The sequence below is a fragment of the Anarrhichthys ocellatus genome, unplaced genomic scaffold, assembly GCF_004355925.1.
Source record: "Anarrhichthys ocellatus isolate YVR2014 unplaced genomic scaffold, GSC_Weel_1.0 scaffold60, whole genome shotgun sequence".
NCBI lineage: Eukaryota > Metazoa > Chordata > Actinopteri > Perciformes > Anarhichadidae > Anarrhichthys > Anarrhichthys ocellatus.
The window spans coordinates 627846-639950 of NW_022280090.1; the positions used below are offsets into that span (position 1 = coordinate 627846).

At 43.2% G+C, this 12105-nt stretch overlaps 1 protein-coding gene across 4 annotated transcripts in view; it reads right to left on the bottom strand.

Annotated features, from left to right (window-relative positions):
- The window catches only part of phc2b (polyhomeotic homolog 2b (Drosophila)), a 36518-nt gene that overhangs the window by 8510 nt on the left and 15903 nt on the right, over positions 1-12105 (bottom strand). For 3 of the 4 annotated variants that reach the window (XM_031871721.1, XM_031871723.1, XM_031871724.1), the window contains 5 exons: positions 8403-8710; positions 6976-7192; positions 2105-2319; positions 771-900; positions 4-109 (listed from right to left, as the gene is read on the bottom strand). In XM_031871721.1, the coding sequence (XP_031727581.1) occupies positions 4-109; positions 771-900; positions 2105-2319; positions 6976-7192; positions 8403-8710 (976 nt within the window). The remainder of the gene's footprint in view (positions 1-3; positions 110-770; positions 901-2104; positions 2320-6975; positions 7193-8402; positions 8711-12105) is intronic. The other variant, XM_031871722.1, reaches the window with a different exon arrangement.

Genomic DNA, 12105 nt, shown 5'->3' on the forward strand with positions numbered 1-12105 from the left:
TGCCTCTTCGCACAAACCATGGAGCAGAATCTCTTGGAGCCTTTGAATGTGAAGGCAAAGTCGACCCATCCACAGTATTCACACGTCAGCTTGGGTTCCTGCTCTTTTTCTGGAGCATTAGAAAAAAACACTCAATATTAGGTTTTTTAGACATTTTCTCCTGGAGAAGTGCGTTACACACAGGGCGTGTTGTTTCAGGTACCAGTGAGACATGAAATAGGATCTAGGGAGTCTGGTTTGAGTGACAGATTGATGTGTTTAAACACCGAGCGTGATGCCCACAAACAAGATTTTGCAACTCTGCAGTTATCACAGCGGCAACGATCGTGAGGTGAACGGTAGAAATACACCGTTAAAAAGTAATTACCAGGAATGTGCACTTGCACGTCTGTGATTGGATTGTGATCTGATAGATAGAGAATTTTTTTCAGTTTTTGGATACTTGGATCAACTCGGCTTTCGTCAAGCATTTAAGGAAACAGCTGATAAGTAACTGACGTACAAATGGACATCAGCTGAATGTCAATGATAAAAAGTCGTTTTCTGTCCCCCTTTGTTTATTGTTACTTTAATTTGAAGGCAGACATAGCCCTACTGTTTAACCCAACACCTTAATGATGACTTTTGCAGTTTTGTCGCTTGACAAAGGAGAGTTTTCCCAAAACTGATTTGAACAGGCTTTGGAAAAAGGTTGCATCGGTGCATCACGCGTTTCATACACAACCTGTTGTACTTTAGCAGACGACAGTATGTAATACTTTTTGTCTCACCTGTCTGGTTCATGTCCTCGGGGTCGGAGTCGCTGTTTGCTGCGTTGCTGACGGGGGTTTTGTCGGGGTCCGAGGAGAGCTGGTGATCCAGCTTCTTCGGGCTGTCGATAAGAATCGGCAGACGCTCCACCTGGTGACGGGAAGAAAACATTCACAAATCTACCGATGAAACAACGGCAACACGCTCCAGCAGTAACAATAGTGTGACTGACAGAGTCATTTGAACGACTGCAATATCGTAACTGTGACAAAACTTCACAACAGCTATCTTAAGTGCAAAGACTTCCACCTGTCCATCCCGACGACGAGACCAACCAATGACATATGGCGACCAAATAATAATCAATCTCCTCCATACACTATTGAACGCAGAGCAGACTCTTCCTCATTTTAAAAACAGAACAATAGAAATCAAATAGCCATTTCTGGGCCCCCTTTTATAATTCATTTACAACTGGAGACATTGTTGGCAAAGAAAGAAGTTTGCTTTCAATAGAGCTGAAACAATTGGTTAAGCAGCAGGAAATTAATCTGCAACCATTGTGATAATCGAGCCATTAAATCAAGCACAAATGGGGGAAAATAATGAATGAATGCGCTCTGCTTTTCTATGTTTAATATCATTTAAAATGAAATGTCTGAAGGGGCTTCGTTCTGTTAGTCAGACAGAATGGGTAGCCTGAAGACGTTCCCGTGCCATTCTTCAAATAAACACAGTCACAGAATATATAAACACCAACAATCAATAAAACGGTCACCAAACACAGTTCAAAGTACCATATCAATATCTTTGTAATGTAGATACTACACAACAGTATGCATTGTTTGTGCTTGTTCGTGCCTTTATCCAGTGCATTCAAATACTGTATACTGAGCAGTTACAACACATGTCCAGTAGGGGGCAGTGAGCCCTAAGGCGAGAAATAAACATGTCAGCATGTTGCACCTGAACAAAAGGCTGTTCAGTCTAACGTTTACCTTTTTGTGTGTGATTATAATACAGATTGGATGATACACATGTCAACAACTGTGTACAAACACCAGATAAACAATGTAGTAACATCAATTTGAAGGGAGATGACAGATTAAAGGAGGGAGTTTTTTTATGCCTTGAGATAATTGAGAGGCTGCAGCTCATTACACACACACTCACACACACATCCATCAGCTCTAAAATGAATGACTGAGTCCCACAGAAGCTGTGTGCTGTCGGCAGTAATAGTAGTAACAGAGGGATCTGTGTTTGCCTGCGCTGACGGCTCCCTGCAGGCGAGTACACCAGAGAGAGAGAGTTGGCTCTGGGTTGTTTATCATGCTGAGATGCGGCCACTCACACACACTGGGAACGGCTCGGCCCCCTCCTGGATGACGAAGCCCTCGATGACGTGTGTGAGGACCTGGGGCTTGACGATGGCCTGCGGCAGTTTGTTCTCCCCGTTCTGCGGCGCACTGCCCGTCACCGTGGGCGCCTCGCTCTCGTTCCCCGAGGTCATGGCCGGAGGCGGGGTCCCAGGTGCAGCGCTCGGCCTCTTGGTCGAGCCCCCGCCTGCTGACCAGAGAAATGAATACGACACAATCACCATCAACGTAGAGAGCATGCACTCTGTGAGCGCTGCTCACTGGTGGATTGAGTCTGAAGGAAAATGGTTGATTAATCCATAGTCGTTTTTTCAAGCAATTGATTAATGAGATCTTAAAGTGAATATTTTGGGGGTCTTGGACAGTTGGTCACACAAAACAAGCTTTCTGAAAATGTCAAGTTGTGCTTTGGATAATTACACCGTCTTGTGACATTTTATAGGCAATTAATCTGGAAACTAATCAGCAGCCTGAGATGAATTGTCAGATTCAATCTTTGAAGGGAAAGAAAACTATTTCTGAGTCCAGCTTCTCACGTGTTGCTGCTTGTCCTTGTCATATATGATGGTATGATGGCTGAATATTTTTGAGTTTTGGACTCGAAGAATCTGTAATGAGAATTAATTTTCAGTACTTTGACATGTGATAGGTCAACATAAGTAATCTTGAAACAAATTAGAAGATTAATCAACAATAAAGAATCATTCCTTGCAGTCCTAAAAGAACGATGCAGTATTTAAGAGGGTAAATCCACCTTAACTCGGCACATCCACATTATTTTTAGTACATCATCAAACTGTTGATGTCTTTAAACTTCGGAGGAATAAGAGATGGCTAAAACTTTAAATGATTCGTTTGGTTATTTTCATCGAGCTATGCAGTACCTGTCTTTATATAATCAGCCTTTATGAAGTCCTATTATTCTAACAAGACACAGCTATCACATTACAGAGACATGTGGAACAGCATCCGGTCATGTCCACCTGCCTCCTTACCGGTCTAATAACAGCTGAGCATTAGAAGTGACCTGCTGCCGCACAGTCGATCAATAACAAACAGTGAATCCACAGCGCGTCACGGATCACTCCCACCATCACAACACCCACGTCAAAACCCCACAGAGCGAAAGTAAACACGAAGCCGCGACGCTTCATGTGTAAAGTCACCGGCGTTGAGTTGGATCTCTTACCGACTCCCGCTGAGTTCACAGAGAAAACATGTGCGGTTTGCTCCTCGTGTTTGTTGTGATGATCCGCGACACACGCACACACCGACTTGCTGCAGCTGCTGTCTGAGGCTGAGTTCGCGTTGAAGTCGCAGCGCCGCTAAAGATAAGCTTTGAAACCAGGGTCCGCCTCCCTGCTTCCTCCCACAGCAGCTAGCGTTAGCATGCTAGCGTTAGCATCCTGCATCTGCTATGACACTACATGGTTCGACTGTGTCTCCAGATTCAGTCTTTTAATGTAGTCCCATCGACTCACTCTACCAGTACAACCAATTCAACTAGACCCCATTAAAACCACACAAATTCACGTTTTCAGCAGATGCATAGAGAGAAACTTTAGGGTCCAAGTCACCCTCTGAGAAAAGACACCTAAAGGCTCTTCTTCTTTTTGAATATAAGTTTATTTTCCACACTGCTTGGAACATTCTGGTGGAGTGTGCAGCAGTAGTGGAAAGTAACCAAAGTACTGTACTAAAGAACAGGTTTGAGCAGTGGCGGGCCGTCAGGGCCTGCAAGGCCTTCTCTGCTGGCCTAAACAGAATCACAAAGCTATATCTATTTGATAATTTTTCTTAAATACACTACATGTATTATAATTTATAAAAAAATTTTTTCCATCATCTTATTTTCTTGTTGCACAGCTACTGTCTTCCTCAGTTGCTCTGCTTCCAGTGCAGCTTGTTTTAAGTAGAGCTTTTATCCAATCAGATTTCACCTCTGTGTCTCTAGATAAGAAGAGAGACCCGAGGCCTGCAGACTCACAAGTGCATCCCTTTGCAGTTTAAGTGAATGGGGATGATATTGTTGATTGTCATAGTGTTCAACCAATCAGATCTTTAGTTTGACATGTTGGGCGTATTCTTTAACGTGTCAGAGCCTGCTAGCTGGCCTATAGCTACGTCAGCATTACGTGCAGCTCAGTGTCCATGTGCAGCTTCTCAGTGAGGTACAGAGTGTGCTGTGATTGGTCAGTGGGCGAGCACGTGACTATCGTGAAACGAAACATAACAGCAGAGGCTTAGTCGGCGTTGTGAATCACATCACATGATGCAGCTCAGCCAATCAAATATGGGCATTCTGACAAGTTTCCTGACTAGCGAGGTTTACACACGTGACAGAGACGAGGAAATAGAAAGAAGAGCAGGGAAATTGCGCTAATCGAAGAAGTTATCTCACATGACTCTCCAAAAAGAGAAACGTGTTCAGAGAGAATATAATTTATAAGCAAGAATGAACAGAATCTTATATGTTAATTATTCCCACAGGCAGTTAAATCCTCTACCCCTGTCAAGCGCTTTTCCCTGCAGGTGGCTAATCATGATTTTCAGACCCACGCCCTCTGTAAACTATCAATGGATAAATCCAAAAAAAGAAAAGTCACGGAGGAAAATAGAGAGTTTAACTCTATGTGGACGTCTTCCTTTGCTTTCACTGCCAACGATGCTGACTTACCTCTATGCTTCCAGAACATACACACAGCATTTGCTGAAAAGTGTCACGCTGGAGATGAGCGACAAAGAGCGATTCCTCAACTGCTGCAGCAAACTCTCCTCTTCATAAGAGTTTGATATTGTTATATCAGGTAAATTGCAAAAAAATGTCAAGAATTGTCTTTATTCTTGTTCTATATTTTCATAAATACAACAAACTATAGTTTTTGTACCTATAATATAACTATATATACAACTTTATAAGCTGTGATATCAAATAGCTTTTGCAGCTCCAGACAAATTTTATTTGGTGGAAAATAGGGCAAAATGGCTCTTTGGATAGTAAAGGTTGCCGACCCCTGTGCTAGGTATAAAATGCACGGCCCGCCACTGGTTTTGAGGTACATTTATTACACAAAATCTATTTGATGAGTTTAGTTACTTTGCAGATTCAGATTAATAATAAATAACAAATGAACAATTATGTAATATTATAGATTAAGATATAATTGTATTGACCCCCAGGGGAAATTGACAAGATACCCAGCAGATAGGTAGTTAAGTAGATGGAATTAGTTCTACCTTTACCAGTTTACATATTATTGCATCAATAATTCAATCCAATAATATAATGCATATTATACTGAAATGTGCCATTCTGCATCATATGAAATAGAATCCAGAAAGTCCAGTTTGCTAACAGATCGGTGAGTTTGAAGCCACTGGGACAAATTAACTGATTGGTGCTGGTACCTAAAAACATCCCCCCCCCCCATTGACCACCACTATAAAAGAGACATCTGTGAAACCTTTTGACAGGACACCTTCAACTACAAACAACATCCATCATTACTCTTTGTAAGATGAATTTAACATTTGCAAAACTTTCCTAAGAAAGCAATAGTGAGGTGCATAATGTGATCCCAATGTTGGGTCCTCCAAATTCACAGAAAAGTAATGCCCGCTACTCTGAATGTACACAATTTAAATACTTGAAAGAGAAGAGACGGTGTGTCTGAATATCTTTTTTAAAGGCTGAGGTGTCATACATCTTTGGAGCTGGAAAGCCTGAATGCTCAATAAGCCAATTTCACTGAAAAGCAGTTTTTGTTAAATTTTCCTAAAGTTAAAAAAAGAAAAGGTTTGGGCCCGTCAACATCAGCCCCTGCAGCCAGTGGATTACAAAAATAGTTTCCTGCTCTGGTGATGAGCATCACACCCAACACGCTGCCCATAAAACAGCAATTCATGGTCCACACAATGTTTCATTTTACAAGAAACACAGCATCAGCCCCATTACCAACCATTTAGGAGAATTATCACAATAGAAACTGATCTGTGTCCACATTTAGAAAACATACACCCAAATAATGAAATGCTCAGCAAGAAGAGTCTAGCTGCTGCAGGGCGATGCATGATGAGTCACTTATTAGAGCCTGCTTAATCACTTTTATCCAAATCACCTGGCTGACTAAATGTGCACACTAAGTAGAAAATACATCCGGCTGACGATGCAACATTTCTGTTTTTCTCATTACATAAAAGCTTTTTGACTGGATTATGCTTTGAAAATCACTTCAGAGTCAACCAACATTATAAAACAGCTTGTCCAAAAGTTCTGCCCCCCTCATGGTATGTAAATGAGACTGAACAAAACATGACCATGGCGCCCCCCACTGCATTGTGGGTGTTGGCCTCAACCCCGTTACTACCACACAAACACAGTGAACCAGTGTGCGCCAAACGGTCTCCAATATAATTTACAGGCAACAAAATAATGAAAACAATAAAGTTGCATTATGAGACGGGTTGTATTACTGTTAATGTTGTGGGTTTAAATGTTCAGCACACAACAGAGCGCAGAGGGAATTGTGGGTATCAGATGAGCTTTTTGGCCTTAGCTCAGGGAGAAAAATCACAGAGAAAAGGACAAACAGAGCAATAAGAGACAAAGTGTAGAGAAACTAAATGTGCCGCAGACACAACACGCTCTGAATTACAAGTAAACATTGATTTTTCTTTCCCTCCACTGACGGTTTCTAAGAGTTGGCCAACTGGAGGAGAGCAGAGCACAAATAAAGAAGACACATTTCACTTTGTTTAACTGCTGCTTCTAGTCCCAGGGGCTCATTGGTTTAAACATTTGAGAACTCTTAATTCAGCAGCTTAGGAAATCATGCTGAGTCATTACCTTGCGGCTGAACAGCTGGTGGGGCTGCAGTGACCTTGGGCTGCTCTACAGGTTTGATGGGTTGCGATGGCGAAGGCGCAGGTTGTTGCTGCTGTGGCTGCTGTTGCTGCTGCTGCTGCTGCTGTGGCTGCTGTGAGGCGGTGAGGGGGGGCGGACACGTCTCTCTGACCACCAGCGAGGTCGGCTTGTCTTTACTGTCCTGAACCAGTCGGGAGGCCTACGATGTGAGAAAAGGGAAAACATGAGAAATGTGAGACAGATCAGGGGCTGTCAGTACTTTTAATGTCAGTGACTCAAACACTAAGAGACCATTAGGCTTGGAAAATATCACACCAGTGGGAAAATGTTACACCGCCAACCCCAAACTCAGAAGATTCCTGTGTTTTTTCTACATGCATGTCTTGGAGGGGAAATTGATTCGGTGGGTGTTGTTGGAACAGTAGTTTGTATTTTGCTGGTTACCACCCAAAAAAAAAACAAGAAGAATGTGAGCAGTTAAGATGTTAAGTAGGACAGAAAGTCATGTCCCATTGGAAACAAATGGTGGACAAAAACAATGAATCACATGAAATATGCAATACTGGAAACACACAATGGATTTTCTGTGACTGGGAGAAAGAGATGCCCTCCTATCCTCTCAATATATGAGAAATATTACTCTGTAGAATCAAAAATCCACTGTTTGCCCACATTTTAATTCATCTTCCCAAGTATTTTCAAATGAAATCAATCACTTTCAACAAGACTACGAGTTTACAGCCAAGCTAGCAGCCCTTTGTGGCTGAGGAAAAGTCAGGGGATCACCAAAGTGATAATGAATCCTGAGGGCGGGGGGCATAAATGCGTTAGGAAAATTTTATAATTGTCCATCCAACAGCTGTTGAGACGTTTTACTCAGAACCACAAATGTCAACGTCATGGTGGTGCTCTAAGAAAAGTCAGGGGATTACCAAAGTAGGTAGGGTGCATCATCTGGGAACCATGAATGTCTGCAGAAAATATCACGGCTAATCCATCTGATAGTTGTTGAGATATTTCGGTCTGGGCCAAAGTTGACCAACCGACTGACAAACAGACCATTGCCCATCCCTATAACCACGCTGCTAGCATGGCTAAAAACAAAATGATTTAGATCCCAATTAACAGAGCTCTCTGTTGAAACTGGAAGAACGATGCTGCAACATTATTTTCTAGCGCCAACATTATGCTTCAGAAACACTGCAATAACAAAATATTTTCATGCCTTTCAGCATGAAATAAATCTAAACACAGACGTTGATTTGACAGAGCAAAAAGAGCAAGTCCCTGTCCGGCTTGTACACCAACATCCATCTATGGCTTTAACCTTATCAGTGATGCTGGCAACAGTTATTAAGCTATCCAAATGCTCTTGAGTTTGAGAGCCTGGTGTGCGTATGTGAACTCACCGTCGGCTGTATTTGGAGGTTGATGGCGGTGAGCTGGACGGGCTGAGCTTTGGCGTGGTTGAGGGAGGAGTGGAGGGCGTGGGGGCCGATGGTGGAGTGGAAGATGGTGGCCTGCTGACCGGGCATGGAGGGCTGGTGTGGAGCAGGTTTGGGCAGAACGGGGACGGGGTGCTGCGACGGTTGGATGGAGGCGGTCTGCAGCAGCTGGCCCGCGGCCCTCTGGGAAGCTTGACTCTGATGGACCACAAACTGCTGCTGCATCTGCTTGTGCTGCTGAACCAGCGAATGGGGCTGGATCTGTGTGTACGCTGGAATGACAACATTTACGTCACATTTGAGTCTCTACTCCTTTTTTGTTTGACAGACCCAAAAATGTATTGAAAAAATATTTTTCAGATTAATAGACGTGTGATTACACAACACACATTGCGTGCCACAGTCTCATCAAACACCATCGTCCTCCCTAAAGGTAACTCAGAAATATCTCAAGTAGTTGCGTAGCTCTCCCTCCACCTGTGTGCCCCTTTGTTGACAAGATGGGATAGTAAGAGCTCGTTGAAAGGTGCACAGAGAGGCCCTGGCCATTATTCACAAATCGTTTAAAAACGACCACCCGTCAGTGAAAAGACATCCTGAACTCATAACTTGCCCCGAAGCAGCGAGACGCAGAGCATCAATCTGCGAGAGCACGTCTGAGTGGGAGATGGGTTCCGCAGAAAGCAGCCCGAGGCTAGCTCAATGTAAGAACGAACACGCAGAGCCAACTGACCGCAACACTCTTCATGGAGTTAATGTTGAGTCAGCAGGTCCGGGGGCCCCTCTGCTGTCTCCTTCATCTTTAGCAAATCTACCAGGAAATACTGAGAACTAATGGACTCATTCTTACTGCTGGAAGCCAAACAAGAAGGCTTCCTGCACCGCAGCACAGCCTCTGCTATATGAGGCACGTGAAGACGGAGGTGGTGTTAATAATGCCCCTAATAAATCCGAGCGTGGAAAACTGCCAAGTACGTCAGCGTTTGTCTCAGATCATCCCCCCCTCTGTTCTTCTCATGATGCTCTGTGTGGGACGGAGTCCATCTGGTTTCAAAGTTTCCCTCAACCGCAGTCTGAGCCCCGCTGTGGAATACATGGATGTTTCTATCCAGCGTGTCATTAGTCCTTTTGATGCTGCAGGATCTGCTGAGGAGTGTTTTCTTTCTCACATGTCGAGAATAAAACCTGGTTATCTACGGCGTACATGCATATTTACAATATTCAGAGTAGGATACATGTGAGCCTGGGACGGGTAGAGACGTCCTGCAGCAGGATAATCACAGATGTTAGCCTATAGGAGGGTTCAGGCTGAGACGCTTCAGGTGATAACAACATCCATCAGTTTAGCTGCTCAGCCTAAAGGCCTACACGCACACGCACACACACACACGGCATATTTTTTCCCCTGCAATTAATTTGCATGTCAATATCTATTTTAAACTGTTGTTTCACCTAACCCTAATCTCACATAGAATGTAAATATTACGTGGCACCATGTTAGGAGCCTCGCCCGGCGTCTTCTTACGCTTTGCCAACCGTATACTGACGCTCAAAGCTCGACTTTAGTTTCAACAAATTTACATTAATATACAAACTCAGGCAAAAGCTAGACCAAAATATGTCAAGGATGAGGGCAGTTATTCAGTTCCTTTCCTTCTCATGACCTGCGTACTTAACGTCTGGAAACCAATTAATAAGACAACAACAACCATGAGAAAGTGGCACAGCTCAAGGACAACAGGGCATGTGAAGGAACTCATAACTGAAAACTCACATCAGAACCAAGACACAACATACCCAGACTGCACTGCAGCCAAACCTTCACTCAACCAGTTCATTACCGGTAATGAAAGTACTCACATGACCTTTTTCATGGTTAATACTGATGTTTATGTAGTTTTCGGAATTTAATAGTAGCACCGTGAAAAAATGTCCCTGAAATCATAAAGTAGCGAGAGATTTCTCAGCCCCAGACAGAGGAGGGGGATTTCTGAATCGGATAAACCGGATACAACCAGTGAAACCTGGTGACTTTCTCAAGCCCCTAACGAGGAGCAGAGGGCCGTCCTGGAAGGAGACGAGGACAGGGGGATTCACATTTAGATGCTTTCCCCCCTCAAGGTCTTGGGATTAAGGGCTGGAATGACTCAGCCGCCCACATACATATAATCATGCAATATCCAGTATGTGGCAGTGGCCTCCACGCCCCCTGAGTACTCCCTCTGCGTGTTGTTGCACAACGTCCCGCCGCTGAGGACGGTCTACGTTCCCGATGGGTTTGTAGCACCCGGTCCTGGAAAATCCCTGAGATTCCACATCGTCACTGTTCTGCTGCTTTGGCTCACGTTCATGAATCAACATCTTTCCTCCCTTTAGTACGATTCACCATCAGGTTTCTATTTGATCACACACTATTTTTATGAAGTGAGATGCTGAATGTTAATTTTAATAGACAAGACAATAGATAGGAAGGTGAATTATTAGTAGACATTAAGTTTTGCATAGTTAAAGTTTAACTGTGGGTTTTCTTTTTTTGTCATCATTTTCAAGTGAAACTGGCAACTGATAAAAGCTCCATAAATATCCATAAATACTTTGCTTAGTGTGCAGATCTGGTCTTTAATGTGTGAGCATGGTGCTTTTGGGGGTTCCCTGCTGTGTTTTTCTTTTTTGTCTACAGTAAGGTGATGACAAACGCTGACTGCAACGAGCCAGAAGTAACATTTTGTTTCCAATCCAATTCCTATTCAAGGCACTGACTCTGAATGTCAGTAGTAGCAGAGACGTAGCTCTAAAATTATCTGCCATCTTTTGGAAGGCGAGATGAAAACTGATGACCAAAAATAGCACCAAAAAACACAATAAATCACAGTTCTTCCATGTCTGTTCTCTCAGATCAGGCCAGGCTGGTTTCTGTTGAGTCATGTTCAGCGCTTATAACGTAAAGACGTGTTTGATTTACGATACACCTTCAGTAATCACATTATGGTTATTGATAAGGTTCCAGACCTGATAAAAAAATAATTATTGAGCCCTTTTTAAACTCTTTATTGGCATCTTATCTGTCAAACGCGTTTCCCGGGTTTTTCATGTCAGAGCTCAGATTCTGAGCAAAATGCTAAAAAGAAACGAGAGGTAAGGTACTAAATATGACTCCGAAAAATAGATTTATAGAAGATCTCGTCATTATTTAGACGACAGTATTAATGCTAGTACTTTTGAATGAAACAATTACGCGTAATTCTCTACATTTTAACAATAAAAATACTGACTAATTATACACAAAGCCTCATTATATTTACTCATTAAAGCTAAATGACTAAACATCAGTCATGAAAGTAATCGGTGACACGTCGGCACTAAAAACCTTCCCCTGACCGAACGTTGTAATTCAAACTGCATAACGACCCAGTCACGTTGAATCCAAGCTTTTATCCTAATCCGAGTCCCATCAGACCTCCTCTCCGCTGGTCCACGGTGTATTAACTCTCCAGCATCTCATGTGCACACCTGTCCCTCACCGCCCGCTGCCATGGCAACCCATGGTAATTTTCCCAGACAGCGTGCAGCCAGATTTTCAGCTTCCATCCTCCCTTTCATTTTATGTGAATCCATTACTGCAACAAAGCAAGACACAGTGGTGCACTGACACGCTCAGATAATCCCA